The sequence below is a fragment of the Chlorocebus sabaeus genome, chromosome 16 (assembly GCF_047675955.1).
Source record: "Chlorocebus sabaeus isolate Y175 chromosome 16, mChlSab1.0.hap1, whole genome shotgun sequence".
In the NCBI taxonomy this organism is placed as follows: Eukaryota; Metazoa; Chordata; class Mammalia; order Primates; family Cercopithecidae; genus Chlorocebus; species Chlorocebus sabaeus.
Window position 1 is genome coordinate 79448022 of NC_132919.1, and position 26117 is coordinate 79474138.

The window sequence follows — 26117 nt, forward strand, 5'->3', positions numbered from 1 at the left end:
TGGAGAGCCTCATGTGCACCTCGCCTCCGGCTCCTGTGCTGGGTCATGAGGTCGACCTCACAACAGCAGAGGACAGGCCCATGGAGGCCCCACATGGGTCAGGTGCTGTACGGCAGAGCCCATTCTGGAGAGGAGTGTGGGGCTGAAAAAAGTCCTGATCATAAGCCTCATTTTGAGTGCGGCGAGACCAGGCAATCTGTGGGCTCCCCAGACACCTCCTGGAGGCTGCAGTAAGAGCCTCTTCAGCCTCTGGGCTGCTCCAGTCGGGCCCTGACAGGCATGCAGGAGACAGAGATCCCATGGCCCCTGGAGGGGCCGAGGGGCAAGGAGCCTCAGCCCCGGCTCTCCTTCCTATTCTAGCGTTGCCTGCTATAGGGGGTGGCCCCTGGCTTTGGAGGGCTGGAGGCCGGGGTTTCATTCACTGCCAGGCTGCCCACTGCACACCCGGCTGCTGGGTGCATGGTCGGGGCAGGGCCAAGAGGCTCTGCTTGCTGGGTGGTTCCCTGGTCCTTCCCAGCAGGGCTGGGAGCCCCACGCAGCAGTGCCACCAGGCTTTATTTGGTTGTACCAAAGAGATTTACATCAGCCACGTACAAACAGAACAGAGTCCATAAGGAGAGCGGCGAAGCTGCTGGGAATGAAGGCAAGCGTGTTTTCCTGGAGCCGGCGCCGGGTGGCAGGACACCGTGTTGGGGGGTGCCAAGTGGGAGGTGCTGTGGTCTGCACCCAGAGAACTAAAGGGGTGACCGCAGTCGCTGCTCCCTAAAGCCCTCCGCTCTGCACCTCCTGCCACAGCTGGGTAGGCAGTCAATGTGGCCTCTGTCCAGGTGGTGGGGACATCCGGGGACCAGGTGGGGGCGCACGCAGGAGTGCTGCATTTCGGGCTGCAGGTGCCGTCTGCCCATCTCACTGCCGGCCTCTCCACTGTGCTGGACGCCCTCTCTGAGCAGCTTCGCTGGAAAGGGTGGAGAGTCTGCTGCAAACCAGGCACCTTGAAGGCAGGCAGGAGGCAGAGTCGTCACCAGCCCTTCCAGAGCCAGGCCAGTTAGAGAGGGTGGCCCTGCAGAGTCCTATGTCCAAATGCAGAAGGTGCAGAAGCAGAGCAGGGGGAGGGCCGGCCAAGGCCTCCACCAGGTCAGAAGTCGCCATCGTGCTCCCCCAGGGGCTGCGCTGCCTGCCGCCTGGCGGCCTCCAGGAAGGCCAGCTCCTTGGCTTCTTTCTTCTGGTTTCGTGCCTCATACTCCAACCTGGGGGGAGGGCAGGGTAAGTCTAGTAGAGAGCGCCTACGAGGCGGCTCCAAGGTGCCCCCACCCAGCTGCACCTGTTGGTGATGATCCGCTGCACGATGAGGTCCGTGGTGAGGTTGCTGCCACTGTCAATCTGACGGAAGATGCCCCTTCTCTTGGGTTCCTGGGGGTCCGGAGAGGAGGAGCGGGATGAAGGTCCCTGCTGACCTCCCCAAGACCCATCCGGTGCCCTGCCCCAGAGGGAGACCAGTGCCCAGGGTCCTGTGGGAGTGGTGTAGTCAGAGCAGCTGCAGCCACGATGCCAGTTTCCCAGGTAGGCACAGTGAGACATTAAATGGCTGGGAGGTGCCAGTGGCAACCCCTGTGCCCAGCAAGGGCCAGCATGACCCACCTGGTATGGGTCGGTGCCGTCCCTGTCAGGGATAATTTCCGTCTTGCCGTGACACACCAGGTCCACCTGGAGAAGGAGTGGGGGTCAGGAGCCCTCCCTGGGGAGGCAGCTGCCGTAGCCACCCACAGCCCAGCACAGGCCCTGGGGGTTGGGAGAGCTGACCCTGCCCCTTCCTCAGCCCAGGCACCTCCTAGGCCCTGTGTAGGAGGAGCCCATAGCCCGCCCGTGTTCCCAGCCCATGTGGGAACGAGGTGAGCCCATGCAGAGCCTCACCTTGAAGTGACTCAGGAGCTCTGCTGTGACTGCGTACGGGGCCCCAATCACCACTTCGGACACGTACTATGGGGACAGTAGCAGAAAGGCTTGCACGGTCCCTGCTACTGGTAAGCCAGGGCCACAGGGTAGTGGGAGATGGCCCAGACACGGGGCTTCCAGTGAGTAGCAAGAGGGCAGTGACCTGGTCAAAGCAGGGATAGGCTGGGCAGGCTGAGGACCCCTGGGGCTCCTCCAGGAGGCAAGAAGGAACAGCACCTGGAGACCCGACCACCCCTCCTCCCGCCTCAACAAACAGGTCTGGGCATGTGCCACAGAGCTCGGGGTGCTGGGTGCGGCTCTGCCAGGACCCAAGCCCCCTGCCCCGGCTCAGGGAGGCTCTTGGTGGGGGGATGTTGTGGGAATGTCCCCGTCCCTGGGCTGGCTCCTGGCCCCACTCACCCGGCAGGCCAGCACGCTCAGGGTGCGCTCATGCAGATTCATGATGGGGTAGTTCTTCCCCTTGTAGCGATTGACCTCCTGTGGCCAGAGTGAGGCTAGCTCAGCCCCGGAACCCTGGGGGGACAGGGTGTGCCCCTCCCAGCTGACCCTCAGGGTAAGAAGTCGGGAAGGGTGCCCGCCCTTGTAGGGATGCCCCAGACAGGATAGCTCTGGACCCCAGAAGCCCACGATCACCCCCCCGCCGCAGGGTCTCCTCTGACTTCACCTGGGGCCTCCTCCTAGAGACCACCTCCACCCAACACCAACCCTTAGGCCCCTCGAGGGCCCATCAGCTGCTCAGGGGCCCAGGGAGCAAGAGGGCAGTGACCTGGTCAAAGTGTAAGCCCGCGATGATATAGGGCCTCTCTGCCAGCCTGTGCACCTTCTCCAGGAAGTCCACATGCCCGATGTCTGTGCCCAGGTTAAGCAGTCGGGATGGAGATGACAGGTGGCAGCTCCCTGACAGCTCATGCCCAAGGGCCTCCCCGCCATCCTCCCTGCCGACAGCTGCTCCCCTGCAAACCAGCCCAGTCTGGGGCCCTAGGGAGTCAAAGTGAGGCCCCGGGGTCCCACCCCATGTGGCACACGTAGGGAGCAGCAGAGGTTCAGAGGATACGGAATAGGTCGAAGGCGCCAGCCACATAGATGACTGTCTCCCCTGGCTGGGGCTCCTTCCCGGAAGCAAACTGGATGATCTTCTGCGATGTCTGCAGGAACTGGGATACCCCGGTCCAGGGGTTCCGCCCACCAGGGCACTGCAAGCCAAGAGAGGGAGCAGGTTGGCTGGGGAGGCCTCCCAGGTGCTGCCCTCGCCAGCTCACCAAACCCTCAGCTGTGGCCTGCCAGCAATCCCATTTCCAGCCAGTCACCTCAGGCGGGGGACACACTGCCAGGCCAGGTGTCAGGCAGGACTGTGGCGCCACCCCACAACCACAGCAGGCACCACAGCTGACACCACTTGAGCCCAGACAGAGACCGCCAGGAGGAGGCAAGGAGCCCGGCGGCTAGTGCACACAGCCCTTGGGAGGGACCCGGCACCCTGAGACCATTGTCTGGTCACCTGGGAGGATCCTTCTGAGGAAAGTATGTCCCCAGTGGGTATCGGGTGAGGGGGCTACAAAGGGAGAGAGGGCCAGGCCACTTGGTTAGAGAACACCTGTCCACAGGCAAGTCCTTGCTCCTCCTCCAAGCAGTGGCTGCTGTGACCGGCCAGCCGGTACCACCGCTGCCTGCCCTCCCCCGCAGCGTCCACCAGTCGGCCGAACCTGGCAGTCAGTGCCTGGTCAGTGCCAGGGAGGGAGAGAGGAGGGTGAGGCTCTGGGCTGGCCTTTCCCCAAGGGATGCCCAGGACAGGTGGCCGGGGGAGCCCCCTGCAGCTGCGTGCTCAGCTTCCCCTCCACGGCCGCACTCACCTTGCCAAAACTGTCTGCATACTCCCGGTACTCAGAAGACATCTCCTGCACAGAAGGGCAGAGCAGGGCTGAGGGGCCTGCCCTCTAGGCGTGGCCACCCCAGGACTGGGTGGGGATGGGGAGCAGTGGGCAGGAGGGCCCTGAGGGGGCAGGGAGGTGCCCCTCCTTTCCCCTGGCGACCTTGACCCAGGGGCCTTGGGGATTCCGCCCCGACTCACCTGGCTGCTGTGGTGGGCTTTGGTCACCAGCAGCATGCGGCCCACGAGGTCTGTGGTGGACACCCCTTGTGTGCGCTTGCACTCTCTGGGGGACAGAGCGGGAGTGGGGTCTCAGCCTGGGACACTTGGAAGGCTGTCTCCTGCTACCACCACTAGGGACACTAGCGGCCCTGCTGTGGCAGAACCCACGGCTGCCCCAAAGACGAGGGTCCCCTCCCTGCGCAAGGCTATAACAGAAGACCTGGGTTGGGAACGTGGGGAAGGCTTCCACGCTTTTACTGACTAAAGGGAGTGACAGGAGCACAGAAAAGGACCCCTGCTGGGGCTCAGGTGTGCAATGCCGGGGAGAGGGCGGGCACTTGGGCAGTGGCTCTGCTCCCCGCCTCCCTCACACCCACGTCCTGAACGCTGAGCATCTGTAGCTGAATGAATTCTCAGCTGCAGCATCCCGTGCAGGAGCCACTGGCCTCATGTCCCTGACGTCTGGTAATTCAGATATAGTGCCAGCTCCCCAGCAGTGCCAGCCATGTCCCCCGAGTTCAACAGCTGCCACCTCACAAAGCTGTGCCTTTGGAGCCCTGAGGCCACGGGTCTGCAGCACCAAATGGTGAGGGCCTCCAGGCCATCCCACAATGGCACCTCCATCCCTCAAGTTCCCGGTCCTTGGAGTGAGGAACATGACTCAGGGCCCAGACGCTCCCCTCACGGGCTCCCGGGAAATAGCAAAGCACGAGCCAGGAGGGAGCCCAGTGTCCAGCTCCCTGGATGGCCAGGTCCATGGTGGAGACTCACCTGTACCTCCCGGCCTGCTTTACCTCCTCGTAGGTGTCCCGGCCGTCTACAGTCAGGGTGATGTCATCTAGGCAGTGACACACAAGGACAAGGATCCTTAACTCAAAGCCATCAGACCCTTCAGAGCCCAGGACCCTCTCAGCCCCTGGCCTGCCCTAGTGCCCGCGTGCCCATTTCTAGGTAGGGGCCCGGAAACATCTCAGATCCTCGAAGGGCATGGAGGCCCCCTGTTCCCAGATGTCCCACCAGCAGATCTGATCCTGAGCCACCTGATGTCCCCAGGCCCCCAGGCCCACCACTCACTGCCGTGAACACAGAAGTCACAGTTGTATTTGTCCAGGGTCTCTAGTGTAGTGACGTAAGGGGCTGCTGGCACCACCTCGTCCACCCATTTGATGGCCTGCACCATCTTGTATCTCTCCTCCTGAGTGAACACCGGGGGCCCCTTGTGCTTGGCGATCTCCTCTAGGAAAAGGACAACAAGGAGACTGGGGACCCAGCCCACCTGGCTGCTTGCGTACGAGGGCCCTTCCCAGCACCCAGCTGTAGCCACACAAGAGGGCCGGTGGGGGCAGGCTGTCTGTCTCGCCTGGCCCTTAGCCCACTAGTGCTGGTCAACTGGGGTGGCTGTCTCCCCTGTGAGGGTCTCAGGCAAAGGCAGAGATTTCTTCTGAAGAGCAGGTGCTCAGCCCCTGAAGGCTTGGGAGCCATGCTGGGGAGCAGGTGCCCCTTCTCTTTAGCTGGGACAGGAAGTGCAAGATGGGAAAGGCATTAGGCCATCCTCAGCTGGGGCTGGGCTGGGTGAGCCTACAGTGCTCTCCCCTACAGCTGAGCCCTGGCAAGGCGGCCCAGGCCTGCAGGCTTTCAGTCAATGGGCGCAACCCACAGGAGGGCTGGGGGGCCATGGGTGGGCGAGGCCACCTGTGCGTACCATCAGTGTGCACGCCTACGATGAGGTAGTCGCCCATGGCCCGTGCCTGGCGCAGCTGGTTAGAGTGGCCGTAATGCACCATGTCATAGCTGTGGAGACAAAGAGAGTGGGTGGTGCCTGTGCCAAGGGTGGGGGCCAGGTGGCCCTGTGGCTTAGGGGCAGAGTTTTGCTCCTCTGAGGACTCCTTAGGAAGCACTCTGAGAAGCTGCTGCTGGGAGCCCTGGGACTGGGATTCAGAAGATGTAGGTGCTCAGCTCTCCACCCTAATGACTCCTGGGCCTGACGGTGGGACCCCTGTGCCAGATATAGAAAGGGTGGTGGGGGCAGAGACGTCAAGGCCTGGCTGGGTCTAGAGGACTGGTGGGTGCAGGACAGACTGGAGCCCACGGTGAGCTGCAGGGCCACGTGTCCTATCCCCTCACCGAATATCACCTGCCCTGGGCAGTCACTTTAAAATAGGCCAATGTTAACTCTTGGGGTAGGGTTGGATCCTAGACTACAACAAGCGAACAGTCCCTGGGGCTAACCCAAAACAAATCCAACCACAAAATAAAACCTTGGGAATCGCCCTGAAAATCCTGTTTCCTCCTCCCTGACGGCCTCTGAAGCTTCCCAGGCTTAACACTAAGGATGTACAGCCACTGCCTTGCCACCTGGTTCTAGAGTTTTCATTCATAAATCTGGGTCTGCTAACGTGAACTCTCAAGCCCAAAGCTACACAACCCTGTCACCAACTGGGCCCCGCTGGCCTGGCTTCTTCGACACTTCCTTACAGCAGCTGCCCATCCCCTCAAGAGTGGACGAAGCTGTCCCTGCCTCTCCAGGAGAGGTGTGACCCTGGCAGCCCGAACAGTGCACAGAGCTGCTCCACTGCACACCACTGCTTCCTCCCAGCACCCCTGCCACAGTGCACGGAGTCCCAGCAGACATGCAGGGTGAAGTCTGGCGGGCCCATGTACCCACTGGACAGGCTGGAGGGGAGGAGGGGTCAGAGGCTAGGCCAGGGGACCACAGCCTGGAATGGGGCTGGGGCCTGGTCAGGGCAAGGTCAAAGTCCACTGACACAAAGCCACATTCCTTCGCCCAGAGGTGACTCAGACACAGGGAACAAGGCCCTGCCTGCTCTCCTGGGAAGGGCTAATCAGAGGCGCTTGCTTCGGGGATTCTATGCGGCAGGCACGTGAAAGGGTCAGAGGTAGCAAATTATCAGTAACGGTCATCTTTCTTTCACTTGTTGACAACCCTAAACTTTTCTTAAAACAATGCCCTCTGTGTGACTGGCCAGGGAAGACCGATTGCATTCTAGCCCCGGGGAGGAGGACCCGGGAGCCCGCGGGCTTCACTGCGGGTCCCGGACAGGCAGGTCACACTCGATGTCCACCTACAGGGACGCTCGCCCGGAGGCCAGGGGAACCCCTGGACCGGAGCCGGGCAAGCTGGTTGCTGGTGGTTACGGAGAAGCAGGGAGGCCGTGGCTCCAGATCTCAGCACGGTGGCTGCACCGGAGGTCGGTGTGACCGGGCGGGGCCTCCGCCAGGGGTAGACCGGGGCGCCCACGGCAGGGCGCGGAGCCTCCGTAGCCCGACCCTCCCGGCGGGTGCGCCCCGCAGCCTGCCAGCCCCGGCCCACGCCAGACGAGGACGCCACCCAGAACGCAGGCCCGGTCCCCGGGCAACGGCTGGCGCGGCGCCCCGGAAGGAAGCCGGTCCCGGCGTCCCCGCGGCCCGCCCCGGTCCCGCGCTCACCAGCCGTCGCACCACACCCTCACGGCGCGCCTGCCTCCCGGGCCCGGCTGCTCTGCGCCGCCTGCAGCCCCGCGCCCGTTCCGGATCATGGCCCCGCAGCGGCGGTGCGGACAGCCTGGCAGCTCCCAGCGACTACAGCGCCGCCACCCGCCCCGCCAGGCGCACGCTCAGCCGCCGTCACGCGGGCCTCACCCGCTGCACACGGCCAATAGCGTGCGCCATTCGGCCCGAGCCCCGCCCCCACCGCCCCCACCGCGCCGCGCGCCCTCCGGCCGGCGCCCCACCCCCGAAGGCCACGCCCCACCGCACCTCCGCGCGCGGCCAATGGCGTGAGCCCCTGACAGAGTCCCACCCCCTCCAAACGCACAGCCAATGGCGTGTGCCGCGCGGCCGGAGACCCGCCTCCGGCCCACACCTGGCCTCTCCGCACTGTCCACACCTGGTGCTGGGATGGCCGGGCAGTGCCGCGAGCCGGCGTCCCACCCCCCCTTTTTTCTTAGTTACTTTTTGGCACAATAATCTACACTTGTCCCTTCTCCAACCAAGGGGGTTTTAGGCCAGGACCGCGCTGCCAGGCAGCAAATCTGAGCCCGGGGAGCCCCCGCCGACCACTTGGGGACACTGGAAACCAGTGCAGAAACGTTTAATAGAAATAAAAAGGTCTGCATAGAGCCGAGGCTCGGAGCCACCCCTCTGCCGCACGTCCAGTACAGAAAGGGTTCTATAAAGTTTTCACACTTTTTCATTAAGTAGTAGAAATAGGGTGAGGCCCTGAGACTGGCCTGGTGAGTGAGGAAAGGCCGCTGGGCGCTTCCACTCTGCCGGCCGGGGCTGAAATAACCCGAGTTCCGTTCTCACAGAAAAGTGTGGCTGCCACCTCTTGACATAGAGGCCGGATGGGCAGGTGTCCTCCATGGCCAAGTCGTATCAGGGGACAACCGCAGCAGTGCAAGGGGCTTCCACAAGGACAAATGGCTAAAAATGTCACGGTGAAAACGTCATCCCCAAAGAGTTCTCACTAGACCCGTGGGGACAACCCAGCCTTCACCGTGACACTGGCCATCTGCAAAGTGCCAACTGTTCTTCATCGAGCACCAGGTTACGTCACTTTCTTCCTTTTTGTGCGTTTTGTGCAGCCCCTGCCAAACCAGCCCCCTAGGATGGGGGCCGAGCTAAGCGGTGCACCCCGGTCCCCAGGTGGGGCCTCCTCTCTGCTTCTGCACAGCGACTTCCGACTGTGGCTGCCTTCTTCGCCAGCACGCAGGGGAGTCGCCAGTGAGAAAATGGGATCCTGCCACCTGCCAAAAAGGGAAAGCGGCATCAGGCGGGCCTGGGAGCCTCTCACAGCCACACCCACCCCAGTTCGGGAAAGCTGCCTGCGGTCCCTGGCCTTCCCATCCCGTTCCCTCCCCTGTGTCCACTGCGGCTGGGCTCTGGTTGGTGGCAGCTTCATTGTTATCAAGCTGCAGAACGGATGCGGGAGAGGTCACCTCTTAGGTGGTGACTCAAAGGTCAGCACCCACACTAGCTTGGTCTCCTCAGAACTCCGTGTCCTCGTCCACCACTGAGCGGCGTGCACACACAGGACAGGGCAGCAGTGGCCCCAGGGCTGCCTCCGTCTCCAGGGATGAGTCACTAGCAACTCTGGGCCCCACCTTCCACTTGTACCGCCAGGGGCAGGTGGACCAGACCCTCTCCCCCTTCCCAGCTGACTAGGGAGGCGTGGCCTACAGACGACACCGTGAAGAAAGCATGTGTCTGACTGAGATGCAGAACCACAGATCATAACTTAAGATACAGATACGCACTGATAAGGAAAATGAGCTAAGTTAATGTAAAAAAAAAATACAGTACACGATAGCCCACATCACAGAACACCACACACATAACATACAAGAAGTGCCAGGCCCAGAAGGTGAAGGGATCCTTAATTTCTTGAACCCTTTGATTAAAAGAAGTTATTGATTTCCCCTATAAGACCCTGAAAATTCACAGAGAAAGAGAGTGTAAACTTTTTACTCAATACATACACCAAGTCTAAATTATCACAAATTCTGTATTAAGGCACAGTCTGTTTAAGCTTTCCCAAAGTACGCCAACTCCCAAAACCAAGCACACAGATTCTGTCTGACCAGAGCTGCCAAGTGCTCGTCCCCTCAAGATGCTTCCCACCAGGCATCTTGAAGAGCTCCACGGGGAGGCCTGGAGCAGGAGCACGTGGGCAGAGTCCCTCTCCCCGCGGGGACTGTGTGTGCCACATCAGCCAGGGCAGGAGTGGCACATGCAGGGTCTCCGCCAACCACTGAGGTCAGGCCCTCTGGAGACCACCACGCTTCAGTCATGCCTCAGACACTGCTGCAAACACCTCAGAGCTTCCTCCACGCTCAGCTCACGAGAGAAGACAGACACGGCCCAGCACACAGAGGTGCAGGGAAGCGGGCTGCTGCAATGGTCCACTCACCTGCTATAGGCGGGGATCTCCAAGCCCAGCTCCGCCATGAGGAGCCGCATGACATCATCACACTTCCCGTGTAGCTTCAGGGCAGCCCAGTCATCCTTCGGGGTCCACTGAGGACAGGGAAAGCCGAGTGAGAGTAAGAGCAGCCCAACCCTTCCTGGTGGCCTGTCAGCCTCGGCCCGTGGGCTCGGTCAGTGCTCCCTGAGCACCCCTTCCTGGTGGCCTGTCAGCCTCGGCCCGTGGGCTCGGTCAGTGCTCCCTGAGCACCCCTCCTGGTGGCCTGTCAGCCTCGGCCCGTGGGCTCGGTCAGTGCTCCCTGAGCACCCTTTCTGCTGGCCTGTCAGCCTCGGCCCGTGGGCTCGGTCAGTGCTCCCTGAGCACCCTTCCTGGTGGCCTGTCAGCCTCGGCCCGTGGGCTCGGTCAGTGCTCCCTGAGCACCCACGGGGGCCCTATCAGACCGTTCTGGTGCATGGGTGTGGGGTGTCTCCGGCTCTGCGTTCTAAAACCCAGGTCTAAGGATGTGACTCTCAGAACCCAAGTTACCTGCAAGTTCACAATGTAGAGTTTCGGCCGCCGGCTAGGGGGCTTGGTCATGCACCAGAGGCGTGGGTACTTCTTTAGAACCTGCGGAAACAGACAAGACAGATACAGCACACACACAGGGGGACAAGTCTGTAGAGTGCTGGGCAACAGAGCTGGACACCCTCGGGCAGGCAGGGGCTCGGCTCATCCCTGGTGTCATCAGTACGTACCTTCAGGCTGGACCCTAGACACAGGATGGTGTCTGCTCTGCTGGCAGCCTCAGTCGCCGCTTCCCAGTTCAGAGGCTGCCCCAACGTCCCCCTCTCTCCAAAGTGCACAATGGTGTCCCGGAGCTGGGTCCCACACTTGTGGCAGGTCCGGCCTGTCTGGTGTCTGTGGAGGGCGGTGCGTTCCGTCACATCAAACACTCGCACGTACTCCCTGTTGGGAACGCAGGAGGTGCAGACCTGGAGGCAAGAGGGCACAGTGAATGGGACCCGCCTGCCCGTGGAGACCCCGAGTCACCGCAGGACTGCTCACTTCAATGTACATGTTCCCGTGGAGCTCTGAGATGGCCGTGCGCGGCAGCCCACTTCTCAGGTGGAGCCCGTCACAGTTCTGAGACACCACATGCTGCACCTGGAAGGCAGAACGGGTGGTGACGGGGAGGTCAGTACTCAGCCACAGCGAGGCTGTTATGAGCGCAGCCGATGGCTCCCAAGACCAGGGTTAGCTCCGACCCCGCAGAGAGCCATAGAAAGTAAAACACAACAGGTCCAACCACCAGGACTCAAGAGGGCCTATGGTGGGGAGGGGCTATGTCCTTTCTCCAGCCCTGATGCACCCGGAGTGGCTGGGAGGGCAAGACACTGCACTGTCAAGGCAAGGATGGGAAGTGGCTCAGGGCTTTGGCAAGGGCCACTCCACTCCGGATCCATGCTCTCTTGGGTCATGACATTTCAGGTGCCTGGGGACCTAGGCAGGTCAACCCCTATACCCCTTGGTTGAAGGTGTTCAGCAGAAGGTCCCCAGAGATTGTCCTATAAGCCTCCCCTGTGACCAGGATGGCTTCTGAGGTCCAAAGAAAAATGCAATGGAATCACAAAGGGGAAAGGCCACCAGCAGCTCTGAGGATGAGGCTGGCTGTGGATAGGATGGTTCAGAGGGGGCGCTCCCCTTCTGTCCTCGAGAGGACGCATGGGAGGATCCAATCTGGGGCCTAACCCACTTGGTGGGTGCTCATGGTGGGAGTCAACTGGTAGACGGAGGGAGGATGCAGTTGCCCACTGGGCACCAAGGTGCTCTGCCTGGTCCCTGGCAGTGTACCAGCCACCCAGGGCTCTTACCAGCTTCTGCTCATGCAAACGGGTGATGCTCATGTGGGTGAGGGTTGGCTCGGCCTCACTCAGGTCAGCAGCACTGCCAGGCAGAAAGGAAGGCAAGGTGAGGACAGCCGGAGCTCAGGCCCATGCTGCCTCTGCTCAGCCTATGTGGGAGGCCGCGCCTGGCCCACTTACCTCACGCTTCTCCCTTTCTGAAGCAGTGTCCACACTCCATTAGGGCCCCTGTAGTCTGGGATAGATGCTGCCTGCATGTCGAGAAAAAAAGTAAGCCAAGTAAAAAGGCACCACCATAGGTACTGGCAGAATTCCCAGAAACGGGAACCGTTGTCGCTCCTGCCACATTCCAGGCTGGCCTGCATGTTGGCATCTATTCATTTCACAGGCTGACCTGCCTGAGCCCATATGAAGTGCACCCCAATTCGGCTCCTCCCTTCTACCTGGACTTCTGTTTCCCGCCTAGCCTGGCTCTCCTTCCAGGTTGCACGCAGCCCTGCCTGTCCCCACAAGCCTCTCTGGCACCGAGCACAAAGCTGGGCTCTGTGGCACATGTGTCCTCCACACCACAGGGGAAGACTAGTCATGTTCCTAAGTGCCCCCAGGGCTGAGCCCACGGCTCACACATTTAGCAAAAGGTAAATCCCTAGGTGGGGGCAGGCAACTGTCCATTCTCACGTCCCAGTGCTGACTGTTCCTGCTCCACCTTACCAAAGGCAGAATAGGCCGGGCGCGGTGGCTCATGCCTATAATCCCAGCACTGTGGGAGGCCCAGGTGGGCGGATCACAAGGTCAGGAGATCAAGACCATCCTGGCTAACACGGTGAAACCCCATCTCTACTAAAAATACAAAAAATTAGCTGGGCGTGGTGGTGGGCACCTGTAGTCCCAGCTACTTGGGAGGCTGAGGCAGGAGAATGGCGTGAACCCGGGAGGCAGAGCTTGCAGTGAGCCGAGATCGTGCCACTGCCCTCCAGCCTGACAGAGCCAGACTCCGTCTCAAAAAAAAAATACACACAAACAAACAAACAAAAAGGCAGAACAACTTCTCCAGATGAGATAAGCATCTAACTTTCCAGGATTTCAATCCTGTGAAACAAACTGAGGCCCAGAGAGGGCACAGAAGATATGCCAGGATCAAGGTGCCTTCTGTTCCCTTTTGGGGACTCCTGACTCCTGCTTAAACTCAGAAAAATGCACCACCCCCTGGCAGTGGTTTGGACAGTCACATTCAAGATGGAAACCTCAGTTACACTCAGATGAAATCCACAAGCTGCATGTGCTTCTAGTTGCCATTGGAAGCGCCATAACAGGTCACATGACTGTTACATAATTACATGACTGGACTTTTTTTTTCTGAGACAGAGTTTCGCTCTGTCGCCCAGGCTGGAGTATAGTGGCACGATCTAGGCTCACTGCAACCTCTGCCTTCCAGTTTCAAGTGATTCTCCTGCCTCAGCCTCCCGAGTAGCTGGGATTGCAGGTGCCTGCCACCACGCCCGGCTAATTTTTGTATTTTCAGTAGAGACAGGGTTTCACCATGTTGGCCAGGCTGTTCTTGAACTACTGACCTCATTGATCTGCCCACCTCGGCCTCCCAAAATGCTGGGATTACAGGCATGAGCCACCGCGCCCAGCGTGACTGGACTTTCACATGTGACTTGTGGAGGGAGGAGACCAAACGCCAGTGCCCCAGGTATTTGAGTCAGCAGTGAACTCCCTTTCTGCATTCTTCCTGCTAAGCCTCTGCTCTTCTTTGCTTGGCGTGCCTCATTCCCACCTTCTCCTGTAAATTTCACCCATCCTTCAAGGCCCAATCAAGGCTACCTCCCACAAAAAGCCAACCCAGGTAGGTTTCCCAACTCCAAGAGCACATAGTGTGTGTCTGGGTTTGTTCTAGTGATCCAGCACAGCCAGCTTTACATTATGCTTATTTGTTCACATGCCTGATTCTTGTCACCTAAAGGCTTCCTGAGAACACAAATCACCTGGCATTCAGATCTGCTATGCCTACGCATGCCCAGCACTCCACACTCACCCATCGGACTAGATGGACGACGTGCCAGCTACACTTTCAAAGCTAGTGATGTCCCACAGCCCAGGATAACTTGTCAGTGAAACTTCTCAAAACACAATGCAATTCTCTCCTTCACCTGGTGTATTCCGGCTCTTACTGTGTCACTTTCTACTTATCTTCCCTCAACATGGAGAGAACACAGTGGAGAATCACGACAGCTTTGGGCTTAGCTCTGTCCACATAACCTGGGGGTGACTGCGAGCCGTCGGCTACTACACCCCATTCGTATCTCTGCTCCTTGTCTGTTTTTAACTGGCTGTACCACAAACCAAGCGTTTAAAAAGCGTTTACCTTAGGTAAGTTTTGGTCATTTCGTGTTTCTCTAAGAAAGGGAAAAAACCTTAAAGCTGCTTTAAAGGCGACTTTTTCGCGATTACAGGAGCGCGTACTCCGTCCTGGGGTCCGCCCCCGCCTCCCTCCCTACCGTGCTGATTCCCGCGCCTGTGTAGACGACCAAGTATTTGGCGTTCCGGACGGCGCTGGCCAGCTCCCGGACCTTCCCTCGCAGCTCCTCCGGGTCGTCGCACACCTGCCAAGACGCCAGGATGGTCACCGCCCCGGGCCGCCCCACCCAGGACCGCCCGTCGCCCCAGCTGCTCCCGAAACCGGGGGCGCCCGCGGCCGCCGCGCGCGGAACTCGCCTCCTCCTGCCGCCGCTTCAGGCCCTCGCGCCGCCGGCTCCGGCCCTGCAGCTCCGTTACCAGGTCCGCGCTCTCGGCCAGCAGCCGGCCCTCCTCGGCGCTGCGCTCCGCCGCCGCCTTTCTCAGGATGCGCGACACCTGCGGGCAGGCGGGCGGTGAGCGGCGGCGCGGGCCGGGCATAGCCGGACCGGGGAGCGACGGCGGCGTACCTGGCGGAGGCGCTCCCTCTGCTGCTCCTCCCGCAACCTCCGGACCCGCTCCGCAGCTTTGCGTTCCGAGCGGCTCAGACCCCCGGCTGCCATCGCTCCCCTGGAGACCCGCTCTTCCGCTTCCGCCTTACACGGCAGGCCGCGCTCAGGGCGCATGCGCAAGACGGGTCCCGCCCCCACCCACCTCTTCCGGCTCCGCCCGCCGCGTCGCCCCAAAGAAGCACCTGCCAGTCTCTTTAAAAGGTTTATTGATCATATACAAAATAAAGAAAACCTTATATATCACAAACATACACTATGTACAGCAATAAATACCCGGGGGGCCAGGCCCAGTGCTGCCCCTCCTGGACAATAATTTAGCAATAAATACTGCGCAGGGCAGGGGTGGGGCACCAAGGCCACTGCCCTGCCCGAGGTCAGGCCCCTGCCAGCCCTACACGAAGTGTGAGCGCTCGGGCCTCACCCCGCATCCAAACCCCAGCCCCTCCTCACTTAGATCTTTAATAACCTCCATCCCACCCCAGCACATCCCGGGGTTTTCTCCCACACACACACAACCTCCCCTGGCTAGACCTAGGCAGGGCAGGCAGGGGGACTGATCAACTCTGCTTGGATCCACCTCTCAGTGCCAGGAGAGCAACAGGGCTGGACACGCGGGCAGCCCTTGTCCTGTTGCCAGGAGAAGGCTTTCTGTGCCCACTCCCGTTTGGTTAAAGGCTTCAGGGACTAGCAGATTGAGGGGGTGGGAGGAAGGGCAGGGATGGGACACAAGGTTGCTGGAGGGGTCAAAGCCCAACTGGGGTCACCAAGAACAGGGAGGTCTCACAGTTTATCGGGGACACACTCTAGCTCAGACTCAAGGGACACCCATGGTATCAAAGCTGCTGCTCCAGGGGCAGGGTGGAAATGTGTGGGACTGGCCCAGCAGGTACGGCACACACCCAGGACACAGGCCAGAGGCAGGACAGGCATCAGTCTCAGACATGCCCTGCCTCTGTGTGGCACTGATTATGTACTTCACTCTCCCGACCTGCTCCAAGGCCAGACAGCCAACAGGAAGGCAAAAATACACCAAAAAGAATTATTCAGTGGCTTCTGGGGGGAAAAATCGTTACTGTGTTGGTTCCTTTCACCAAACCACAGCCTAAAAAAGTAACTCACAAGATCCCAGAGCGGAAACGGGGCAGCAGGCCGCAGCTCAGACTTTCCAGATGTGGATGGGAGCTTTGGCCAAGTGGCCACTCCAGAGGGAGGCAGCAGGGACAACATGGGACCTGACCATCGTCCCAAAGCAGGCTGCAGCCGCTCAGAGCCGTGGGCCGGGCCCTGACCACCGGTCAGAAGTGTGCACACATATCTGAAACGTGCACCAAGAGCTGAAGCCCCAGCAACACCAGCGCCACCCGGAGCAGCAGCCAGGGGCCTCACTCTCCGGGTGAGAGGTGACTTGTCCCTGCTGGGTAGTCCTCTGAAATCTGAGTGTCCATGTTAGGATAAAGGAGTTGGGGCAAAGTCAAGGTGGAAGGGAAGACATATATCACGGTTTACTTGGCGGACAAGTTTGAGAGACCTGGCCTTGGCCAAAGCCCTCGATTCGCTGTGTCAGAAAAACTGAGGTGAGAAGAGACCACCACCCTCTCAGTAGGAAAGCGGGATTAACAGAGATCAGAAGGACAGCACATTCACATCTGCACATGAACACAGCATCTATGTCAGGAAATCCAGGGGAAGGGGAAGAGGGGCAGAGTGGCTCCACAGGGCTGGCCTCACAAGGGATAGGAACACTCCCCTAGACCCAGGGAAGTCGCTCCAAATCCAAAGCTCTTGAAAGGAGGTATGGCCTCGAAACTCCAGAAGCCTCTTCTGCCAACGCACCGAGGACCTGCACCTCCCATTCAGCACCTGCACCTCCCACTCAGCACGCGCCGACCCTTACACCCTCCTCTTCCGCACTCCCTTTGCCTCCAGGTCTGCAGCCTGGCAGAGGAGCTCAAAATGGAGGGCCACCCGCAGCCAGGACAAAAGTGAGGGCCGCACAAGGACAGGGAGGGCCTGTTTATCCCTGCTCCAAGGCAGATCATGACATTTTCTTTATGGATACTTATGATATGATTCCAACTAACGCCTGGATTCTACTTACACAAGATCAGACTGAGGGGAGGGGGATGAAGTCACTAAATGACATGAATCAACAGCCAAAATTTCCATTTTCAGGCTGACCCAGGCAGAAACAGGACTTGTCTCTGAATGCTTAGAGCAAAGAAAAGCTCATTAAGATGACAAGGGTTGATGGTACATCCCTGTTCCCATCTCATGGGCACACCAGGCCAAACTCTTGGATCAAAATCCCACCACCCACAGGGTTAAGCCCTGTCAGGCCAGTTTTTCATCTTACCAGCCCCCATTTGTGTGCTTTACAGCAGTCTGGGCCCCACAGAGAAACCAGCAGCCCTGATGAAAGGCCAAGGCTCACATGGCCAGACACGGGGCTGCAGCCTCTTGGAGGTGGGTGGGGGCACCCCTTCCCCGTCATATGCCTATAAGGAGCCTCCTGAGCCCAGCCGGGAAGGGCAGCAGCCTCTGGCGAGGAACTGGGAGCAGGAGGCAGGTTGGGCCCCCAGAGGGAGGCACCTCCAGCAGAAGCCAAGCAGCTGATCCCTGGAAGACACAGATCCCAAAGGGAGGCAGAAGGCAGGCCCAAAGCCAAGAGCTGCCAGCGTGGACCAGCGGAGAAGAGGGACAAGACCGGCCCTGGAGACTGTAGCCCTTGTCTGCACTGGTGGACACTCCCAAGGCTCTCAGAGTGAGGCAGGGACAAGGAAGAAAGGGTTGCCCCTGGTGGGCCCCCAACCACTCTGCCTGGAAGCACCACCCGCAGCATGGAAACACCTCAGGGATCAAGTAGGCGGTGAAACCTGCAGCCCACGGTGCGGGCCCCGGGGGTTCCCCGGCTGAGGCCCCACATGAAGCCTATAGGAACAAAACTGAGGCCAGAGGAAGACAGCCAGGGAACGCTTGGCCACAGCCCTGTGGCCACCCACAGTGACTCCTTGGTCCCTGCACCACCACCACCCAAGGCCAGAGGTGGTGGGTGTGGAGCAGTGTGGGGGGGCCCCAAGGGGCCCCCAGTTTCAGCTACCCGGCCACCAGATCAGCCCAAGCCCTAGACACAGATGTAGCCAAGGCTCAGTCGGGGGGGAGTGTGACAGAACCCCACGTCTCACCTCCTAGGGACCAGGAGCTGGTGGTGGGCACAGACTCCTTGAGCTCTGACGCAGCAGGTGCCATCTGGCACCCCAGCCCAGGTCCGGCAAGCCAGCAGAAGCAAAAGCACAACTAAACCCAAAAAACGAACACGGGAAAACAGACACAAGAAGTGACACCCACAGGTCAAAGGTCACCAGAAGCACCAGCACTTTACCGCTGCACAAAACCTCACCAGGCACGGACGACACCACGGCACCGGCAAGAGACGGAAGCAGGAAGGGCAGAGGAGTAAGTCACTTTCGGTACAATTGCAAAAGATATCAAAGAGGACGGCCTTCTGGTCGGCTCACGGCTTGGCTTTTTTTTTTTTGTCTTTTTTTAAACTAAGTTTTATAAATAATGTCTGATAACTCTGTGTATATAAAAACTAAACTCCAACAGCCACAAAGAGTTGTCCGTAAGTTTACAAGAAAGGGATTTTTTTTTGTTTTTTTTTTTTTTCTTTTTTTTTTAACTAGCAAAGTTTCTATTATACTTTCTTCCCTTTTCCATTTATATGGTCAAATGGTCTTCTTGCTTGTTTTTTTTTTTTCTAAAAGACAGTTTTATAAATACTCTGCAGCTCTTTTTTTCTTTAACTTTTAAACATATAATTAATTTAATAACTTTGTAAAAGGAACTTCTCTCTTTTAAATAAAGGGCTATATAACCACACAAATAGGTCATGTAAACAGTGACACGGGACCCATCGCAGGGCACACTGGACTCACCCTCACGTAAGTGCACAGCCAGCGATTTGGTCTTGTTCAGTGCAACGGGTCAGGCCTGAGCGCACAGCCCTTGGCCCCAACTGCACGCCCCCAGCACCACTGTGCCCAGGCTGGTGGTCCACCCATCAGGGCCTTCAAGGCCGCCCTACTCTCAGAGCAGAGCCCATCTCTTTGTGCTGGGCTAAGCTGAGCTGCCCTCCTGGGGCTAAAGAGAGTGAATCCTTCCCAGCCCACAAGCCTACGGCCACTCGGGAGTGGAGGGCACACTGGAACCCTCACTGCTCGGGGACACGTGAGGCCCAGCGTGCCTTCTCCTTCTCTCTCCCGCAACTCTCTCAAGTCCATTCCCACAGCACCAACTCTGGACTCCAAGACTGCATGGCCCTGGTACAAAAGGGGTTGGCGCGACCCCACGTCACCGCCGAACTGACCAATCCCAACATACAAAACACACGACGACAATGACAAAGGGGCTCAGCCCGGCGCCCCTGGGGTACAGGTTGTGCTTTGCAGGGAAGAGAGAAGGGCAGGGAAGAGAGGGAGGAAAGAGAAGAGAAGGAAACAGAGGGACAGGGCAGCCAAATTCGCCATGTGCCTAGTGGCCCCGCAAAGACCCGCCTGGGCAGACGCGCGTCCCTACGATCGGGCATCCGTCTTGGACTTTACTATTGTGATGACACTGGTGGCGGCCACCTTGCCTGGGACGAGGGGCCCCAGGCCGGCGGCAAGGGGGCCCCGGGCTGGCGCCACGGGGCTGCGGGCCACCGTCCGGGCGAAGGTCTGCAGCGCCTCGTACTTGGAGCGCAGTGCGTCGAGCTCCAGCTTCATGCTGGCATTCTCCGAGGCCAGCTTCTCCACCTCCTGCTGCAGCTCCGCCTTTTGCTTCTCCAGCTCCTCCTTCTGCGTCACCCGCTTCACGCGGCAGCTGGCAGCGTAGCCGCGGTTCTTGAGCGTGCGCCGGCGCTGCTTCAGCTGGACGATCTCCTCCTTGGACAGGCCACGCAGGTGCTGGTTCAGCTCCCGCACCGACATGGTCACCAGCTCCTCATCCGTCAGGCTGGTGCCATTCTCACCCGGCTCCCGCTTCACCTGGGGCACAGGGCACAGGGTCACAGGCCACGCGGGCATGCCCACTGTGCCCCCCAACCCCGGGCCTGAAGGCTCCTGTCCCTGCCCACTCACCTTCAAGGCCTTGTTTCCTTTATTGGGGGTCGTCATAACCCGGGGGCACAGCGAGCAGGCGCTCTCTGCAAGACATGGAGCAGAGGTCAGTACCCTGGAGACCACCCTCGCCCCCGACCCCAGTTCACAGAGCCCTTGCCGCACAGCCCACCCCAGCCTGCTGCCCAGGTGCCCAGCCCCCAATACCTGATCGGAGGCAGCCCTTGGCCTCTCCCAGGCTAGGCTGAGCTGCTTCTGTCCACCCTACCCTCAGAGAACCAGGTGGGAGGTCAGGAAGGTCTGATGGGAGAAGGGGAACTGAAGGCTGTTAGGGAGGCAGGCGCAAGACAAGGGGCGGGGGAGAGATTAGAAGGAATAAGACGCGGGAGAGGCAGGCCTAGAAGGAAGCCGGGAGCTTTAAAAATAACCCCAGCACTGCCCCAGAGCACGGCTGTTCCTGGCGAGTCACGCTGACTCAGCACATTGCCTCCTGCTCCCCCGCCGCGCCCGCACTCCCTGGGCCCGCCAGCCAACAGCGCCCCAGGAGAGCCGCAGCCGAGCTGCTGGGGGCCAGAAAGGCCAGCCTGACCAATAGCAGGTGAGGGCCAGCCAGTGACCCTGTGCGTGCATCTTCCAGGGTCCTACCTCCTACAACCATCTCCCCTGAGCTGGCCTGAGACAAAGCCCCCTGCTCCCTGGGTGCACAGGGGCCCCACTGGGGACCTACCCAGAGAGGAGGCTGTAGGGAACCCCGAGTCTCTCAGTCTCCTAACTTTGAGAAGCTGAGGGTGGGCTGTCCATCTAGCTTTGGTCTGTTGGCAGGACTGACCAGGGAGTTCCCCCACCTTCCAGGTGGCAGGCCATCAGCTGGGAGGAGCCTGGCCTGAGGCCCCTCCGGCCCTCCCAGTCTGCCTCCTCCACTGATGGAGTAACCATCCTGTGGCTTTGGGTTGCAGGAAGCAGCCCCTGCCCCACCCCATCCAGGGTATTTCACAAGGGCTCCCACAGTGAGCCACCCCGGGGCCTGCCCAACTGAAGGATGGTGGAGCCAGCCCCTCCAAGTGGCAGCCTGCTCTCTGGTCCCTGCCCCGGGTCAATTCCCACAGGGTCAGGGAGCAAAAACAAAAGTGCTGGGGAGGCTGGACTAAACAATCAACTCTCACCCACTCGGGTCCCTCTAGCACTCCGCTCTCACTTTCTTGCTACGGATATTTCTGTGCACCTCATCCCAGAAACCCATCTGGGATTCCCAGCTAAGTCCAGGTCCCACCAGACCCTTGGGCATGGACCCCACCCCATGCTCCATCCCCCACTTTCCAGGTTTGATGCAGACAGATGGGAGTCTCCTCCAGAGCAGCCAGGAGCATTTCAGGAAATTATGGGCTGGGGGGCTTCTTACTCTCACCAGGGTCAAGACTCCACCTCACCCAGCCTTGGACCAGGACGTGAGGCTGCAAGCCCAGAGCAGGGAGGGGAGGCCAGAGACCCCTCTCCACAGTCAAGCCAGCTCAGAAGCAAGGTCCCAAGACTCCAGCCACTGGATTCTTCCAAATAAAGGATGGGGTAGACCTGAGCTGGAGGTCAGAAGGCCCACAGGAGCTCTTTCCTACACATCTGGCAGGACACTGCCCCAGGAGACAGGCCCCCAGCCTCGAGTCAGGGTGCAGAGACACTGCCCTGGCCCCAGCTTCTCCCACCCCCATCGCCCCCACGCCTGCTGCTAAGCACAATGACAGCGGTGACTTCCTGAAGAGATCACACAGAAAAGTGCCTCCTCAACAGATTCTGCCCTCCGCAGAAGGCCTGAACTCAGCACAAGCGCAACCCATCGCCTCCTAATCAAAGGTGTGCCTGGGGCGGGGGAGGGGCAGGCCTGAGCACAACCAGTGCTTCCAGGCTCCTGGCCTGGCCTCTGGCAAACCGGGATACACGGACACACGCAGAGCAGAGACAGCCTCAGGAGCTGGGCTCAGAGGGACGTTGCAGGGATCCCAGGAGCTGGACTGAAGAGATGCTGCCCCAACCCCAGTCCTCCTCCAGCCCTCAAGGCTGGCCAGAGCTGGGTCCTGTCACACACCCTCTGCTCCCGCAAAGGCTAAGCCCACCTCACACAGGAGGCACAGATGGTCAAGGCCCCGCAACCTACCAGGGTACCTGGTCCACCCATTCACACTGAGAGCCAGGAAAGGGAGAGAGATGTGGGAGCTCCGTCTCCTTTGGCTAAAGTAGAAACTCCCGTGCCTGAACAAAGACAGCCCCGATCGGCTGCAGAGCCCAGTGGCCGAAACTCCCTGGCAGTCATGGTCTCTGCTCCATAAGCTCTCAGTTCATGAAAGTCACTCTTTGAACAGAACCTAAAACTTAGTTTCCACTGATGCATAAGTGACTGAGAAGATGCACATAAACGCCCTTCCAGGACCCCGAAATTTTCTCAGGGCATCAAACTCTAGGTCAAAGGTCAGTTGAAGCATTGAAACATCTGGAATCTATAAGCCCCAGGGCTCACTGAGAGTGGAACTGTGTTTGTGTGCATGTGTGTGTGTGCACACGGGCATGCGGAGGGAGATCACTGAGGGCAAACCACAAAGTGGCCTAACCCAGCCATAAACTCCTGGGCAAAGGAAGTCTACCTTCGTGAATCTCCACACACCCAAGGAAAGGTGGCTCTGGCCACATCGCCCCCAGGCTGCCACTTTCTAAGCATCCTGCGCCAGGCCTGACACCCAGCAGGGTCACTCCCTTTGCTAACTTCACACAACACTGAGACCCCACTTCAGGTAGGGGCAACTCTGGGGTGACTGGGTGCTGCGTTCTGCCACCCTGTGCCATCCACACCAGCCCATCTGCCGCACCCCAAGGCTAGGCACCCTGAAGCTCCCACCACCTACAGTCTCAACCCAGACTCCAGCGCCAGCTAGGGAGAGAGGCAGGGCTGCTTCCTCCCCCTTGCCGTTTCCTGGTAGAGCTGCCCCTGCTTCCTCCCCACCCAACCCACTGTCACCCAGGGCTTGGTACACACACCCCTCTTTCTCCCAGGGCCTCGATCTCTAGCCAGGGGCTGTCCAACCAGGCCAGTCCCAGGGAAAGCTGACTTCCCCTTTGGCTAGCTCGGCCCACCGAAGCTCCTCCCCTCCCTCACTCAGGGAACTATTTCCCAGTTTGGGAAACTGCTCCAGACGTGGGACCAGGACCAGCTGCCGGAAAAGAGCCGCCTGGGAAGGGGTGGACCGCCCGGGGCTTCACCTTTGACCCCGGGAGAACACCTGCAGCGAGCCACCCCCACTTCCTCTTCAAGCACCCCTGCCTTCAACTGGATCGCTCGGCGCTCACTTAAACAGGCACCCCAAGGCGCCGGGCCTGGCCCCCTCCCACATCCCCAAGGCTCCCTCTCACCTCCCGCTGGCGGCCTTTTAGTCCCCGAGGCCCCTCGCTCCAATCCCCTCCGATATCAGCTTGAGCACCGAGTGACCTCATGCTGATGACTCAGCAAGTCTCCCTCCGGGCTCTGGCACGCGACTGACGGAACCCGAGCCCGAGCCAGGGGCAAGGTCTTCCCCGCAGCCCCCCCACCGCCGCCCCTCCTCCCCGGCTCGTAGCGGACCCCCGCGCCGGGGGAGCGCTGACGCGGCCACCTGATGAATCAGCAGCCGCGGGCCGGGCCGCCGGGCCCTGGCGCGGACCCCCGGGCGCCTCACTCGACCCCACCCTTTCCTCCCGCCGTCCGGTGCCCCTCCCTCCAGGACGCCCGGGTCTCCGAGTCCGCTCCGCACTCGCCCGGCTCCGCGGGTCCGCCGCCGCCCGTGGCCCACCCCCGGCACCCAGGCGGCAGGGGCAGGAGCTGGCTCCTGACCGCTGGGGAAATCGAGGCACGGGCCGCCAGCAGGGTGCGCGGCAGACCCGAAACCAGCGGCCCCCGCCGCCGGGCCTCCAGCCGCCCGCCTAGCTCTGGGAGGAGCCCAACCCGCGCGCCCTCTCGGGCCCCGCCGCCCCCGCCGCGCCGCCCCCGCCACCCGGGCCCGCCGCCGCCGCCGCCGCCGCTGCACTCACCACACTGCGGGCCCGGCGGGCCGAGGCCGGGACGGGGCGGGGCCGCGCGCGCTCCGAGGCCGCGCGGGGCAGGGACCGGTGCGAGGGGTCCGGGCCCAGGGCTCGGGGGACTCGCCGCCTGCGCGGGCCGGGCCGAGCGCGCTGGGAAGGCCGGGCCGGACCAGGCTCGGGATCCGCCGCCGCCGCCGCCGCCGCTCCACAGACGTCACATGATGTTTGGTCACGTGGGCTCCATTCATGAAGCGGCGACGCGGCCGGCCGGCGCTTAAAGGGGAAGGCGCGGCGGCGGGAGGGCAAACTGCGCGTGCGCAACCCGCGCGCCGTTGTCCCTGGCAACACTGGCTGCGCCAGCCCGGGTAGGCGTCTCACGGGCCGGGCCTGGGCGTTCGGCCAGAGCGCCAGGTCCCCACCCCCAGCCCCCGGCGTCCTGCAGCCCGAGCGCGCCTCGTCTGGCTCCTGCGCCCGCCCTCCAGGGCCCCTGCCCAAGCTCGCAGACGGCGTCGGCGTTCTCCAGCTCGAGTGCCCGGGCTAGGGCAGGTTCTGCGTGCGCCCCCTCGAGTGGTGGCGGCGCTGGCCTGGGCCCTGCCACGTGGAGGCGCTCTTGCGTCAGGACGGCGCCGCCGGGGTCCCGCGATTCCAAGTCGGGGGTCCCGGAGAAGCGCGGGGCGGGAACGGCCTGGCAGCTCCCAGCAGCGGGGGGCGATCCCCCCCACCCCGCAGCAGACCCGGAGCTGCCTGGGCCCCTCCTGCGCCACGTGTGCCCAGAGCTCGGCCCGGGGAAGACTTCGCTGCTTGTTGGAGATGCCCAGCGGCAGGGGTCGAGGACTCAGGAGGAAGGGAAACGGGGGATCCCGTGTCTGGACTTTCTCCTCCACCCTCTTCCCTTCGCAGCTGTAAAGCCGGGGAGGGGAAGGGTGGCCGCCCTGCCAGCAGGTGAGCGGGGAGGAAGGGGCGGGGACAGGCTGTGGGGTCCTCCTGGGCTCCGTCCGTGAATGATGCAGGTGGACGGAGGCCGGCCCCGGAGTCCCGAAGCCGTGCGGTGTAAGGCTCAGAAGCGTCCCTCCGCCCGTCCCTGCCAGACCCCAGAAAGTCCTCCCAACCCCACAGCACGTTGTCGCCATGTGCGCTGTGGGGCTGCGTGTGGTTCTTATGGTGGTGTGTTTGGTCGTCGGGGTCGTGCCCCCCCTGCTCTGGGCACAGCCCGAGTCTCACAGGCTCTAGGGGCATGATATGGTCCTGGCGTGGCTTCCGAGGCCTCCACCTTAGTGTACAAAACGGCACACGGGGCCCTGGGGCCGGGAGTGCAGCCCCGCCTCCTGCCTCTCCTCCCTGCTCCATACCACACTGGGCTGGCTGGGGAGGGCGCCCTGAGCTGCTAGGCATCCTGCCCCGCGGGAGTGTGCAGTCGTGCATTGCTAGGCTGTGAGGGCCAGGTCCACACAGCAGGGACCTGGCGGGCCCCCGAGTCTCCTCAGGACCCGCCCTCGGTGCCACACAGCGGGAGCTGGAGCCACGGTGCCCTCAGGAGCCAGGGGTGACTGGCCCTGGGGCTGGCAGCCCCCACCCCGCGGCAGACACTCACCAGGTTGTCCCCACTCACGCCCGCACCCCGACTCCTCCTCACAGGGTCGAGCCCGCTCTCATTTGCACCCTCCGTGCCGACTTGGAACAGATTTATGAATCGTCCTCACTGTGGTGCTGTCTTCTATTCCCAGGAAGGAGCCTTGCTCCCACCCCCCCCCCCCGCCCCCGCACTGTCATAGAGATGGGTGGGATGGGCTGAGGAGGACACTCGGGGACTGCCCAGGCTCCTTTGCTGCCCGTCACCCCAGAATCTTCTTGGGGGTGGGTGGGGTCCCAGGTCATCTGCAGAGTAGCAGACAGTGGCTTGTAGAAAGGGTGTTGAGGGAAGGGAGGTGCCTCGTGGAAACAGCCCAAGCCAAACCCCCAGGACCTGTCTTCTCGTCATCCTAGAGAGCCCAAGGTGTTGCATGGTCAGTGAGGGCCAGCACTGGCTCTGCATGAAGATCTCACCTCCCCAGTGGCTCCTGGCCAGCTCCCCACAGACAGCCTGGGGCACTTGTCCCTGGAAACGGTGGTGCAGCCATGCTTGGGCCAAAGCCCATGAGGCCACCAGAACCACAAAAGGCTACTCTACTGAGAGGGATACTGTGAGAGAGGCCCACGGGTTTCCAAGCA

General features: G+C 61.0%; 3 protein-coding genes and 1 long non-coding RNA gene across 9 annotated transcripts; 1 reads left to right on the top strand and 3 right to left on the bottom strand.

Moving 5' to 3' along the window:
- Positions 1 to 536: 536 nt before the first annotated feature.
- PCYT2 (phosphate cytidylyltransferase 2, ethanolamine) lies at positions 537 to 7658 on the bottom strand. 3 transcript variants are annotated; one of them, XM_008013288.3, is made up of 14 exons: positions 7490 to 7658; positions 5745 to 5833; positions 5117 to 5278; positions 4814 to 4880; positions 4022 to 4106; positions 3804 to 3848; positions 3548 to 3670; positions 3008 to 3146; positions 2720 to 2802; positions 2353 to 2430; positions 1912 to 1977; positions 1639 to 1704; positions 1322 to 1410; positions 537 to 1247 (listed from the first exon to the last, which is right to left on the bottom strand). In XM_008013288.3, the coding sequence occupies exons 1-14, from the start codon at positions 7576 to 7578 to the stop codon at positions 1136 to 1138; spliced, it is 1293 nt and encodes a 430-aa protein (XP_008011479.1). In that variant the 5' UTR covers positions 7579 to 7658; the 3' UTR covers positions 537 to 1135. The 3 variants fall into 3 exon arrangements, with proteins under 3 accessions (XP_008011479.1, XP_008011480.1, XP_008011481.1); XM_008013289.3 differs by lacking the exon at positions 3548 to 3670 and having other exon boundaries at positions 7490 to 7656; XM_008013290.3 differs by lacking the exon at positions 5745 to 5833 and having other exon boundaries at positions 7490 to 7599.
- A 458-nt stretch (positions 7659 to 8116) lies between these two features.
- SIRT7 (sirtuin 7) lies at positions 8117 to 14892 on the bottom strand. Its single transcript, XM_008013291.3, has 10 exons — positions 14734 to 14892; positions 14525 to 14662; positions 14308 to 14412; positions 11987 to 12057; positions 11816 to 11888; positions 11010 to 11108; positions 10700 to 10936; positions 10491 to 10571; positions 9951 to 10057; positions 8117 to 8787 (listed from the first exon to the last, which is right to left on the bottom strand). The coding sequence occupies exons 1-10, from the start codon at positions 14887 to 14889 to the stop codon at positions 8589 to 8591; spliced, it is 1266 nt and encodes a 421-aa protein (XP_008011482.1). The 5' UTR covers positions 14890 to 14892; the 3' UTR covers positions 8117 to 8588.
- Positions 13395 to 14333, top strand: LOC140708736 (uncharacterized). Its single transcript, XR_012088953.1, has 2 exons — positions 13395 to 13502; positions 14263 to 14333. It is a non-coding gene; the product is annotated as an uncharacterized lncRNA (long non-coding RNA).
- A 72-nt stretch (positions 14893 to 14964) lies between the features above and the next one.
- On the bottom strand, positions 14965 to 24131 carry MAFG (MAF bZIP transcription factor G). 4 transcript variants are annotated; one of them, XM_008013292.3, is made up of 3 exons: positions 23919 to 24131; positions 19893 to 19957; positions 14965 to 19799 (listed from the first exon to the last, which is right to left on the bottom strand). In XM_008013292.3, the coding sequence occupies exons 2-3, from the start codon at positions 19926 to 19928 to the stop codon at positions 19347 to 19349; spliced, it is 489 nt and encodes a 162-aa protein (XP_008011483.1). In that variant the 5' UTR covers positions 19929 to 19957; positions 23919 to 24131; the 3' UTR covers positions 14965 to 19346. The 4 variants fall into 4 exon arrangements, with proteins under 4 accessions (XP_008011483.1, XP_037849057.1, XP_037849059.1 ...); XM_037993129.2 differs by lacking the exon at positions 23919 to 24131 and adding an exon at positions 23265 to 23429; XM_037993131.2 differs by lacking the exon at positions 23919 to 24131 and adding an exon at positions 20599 to 23240.
- Between the last annotated feature and the right edge of the window lie 1986 nt (positions 24132 to 26117).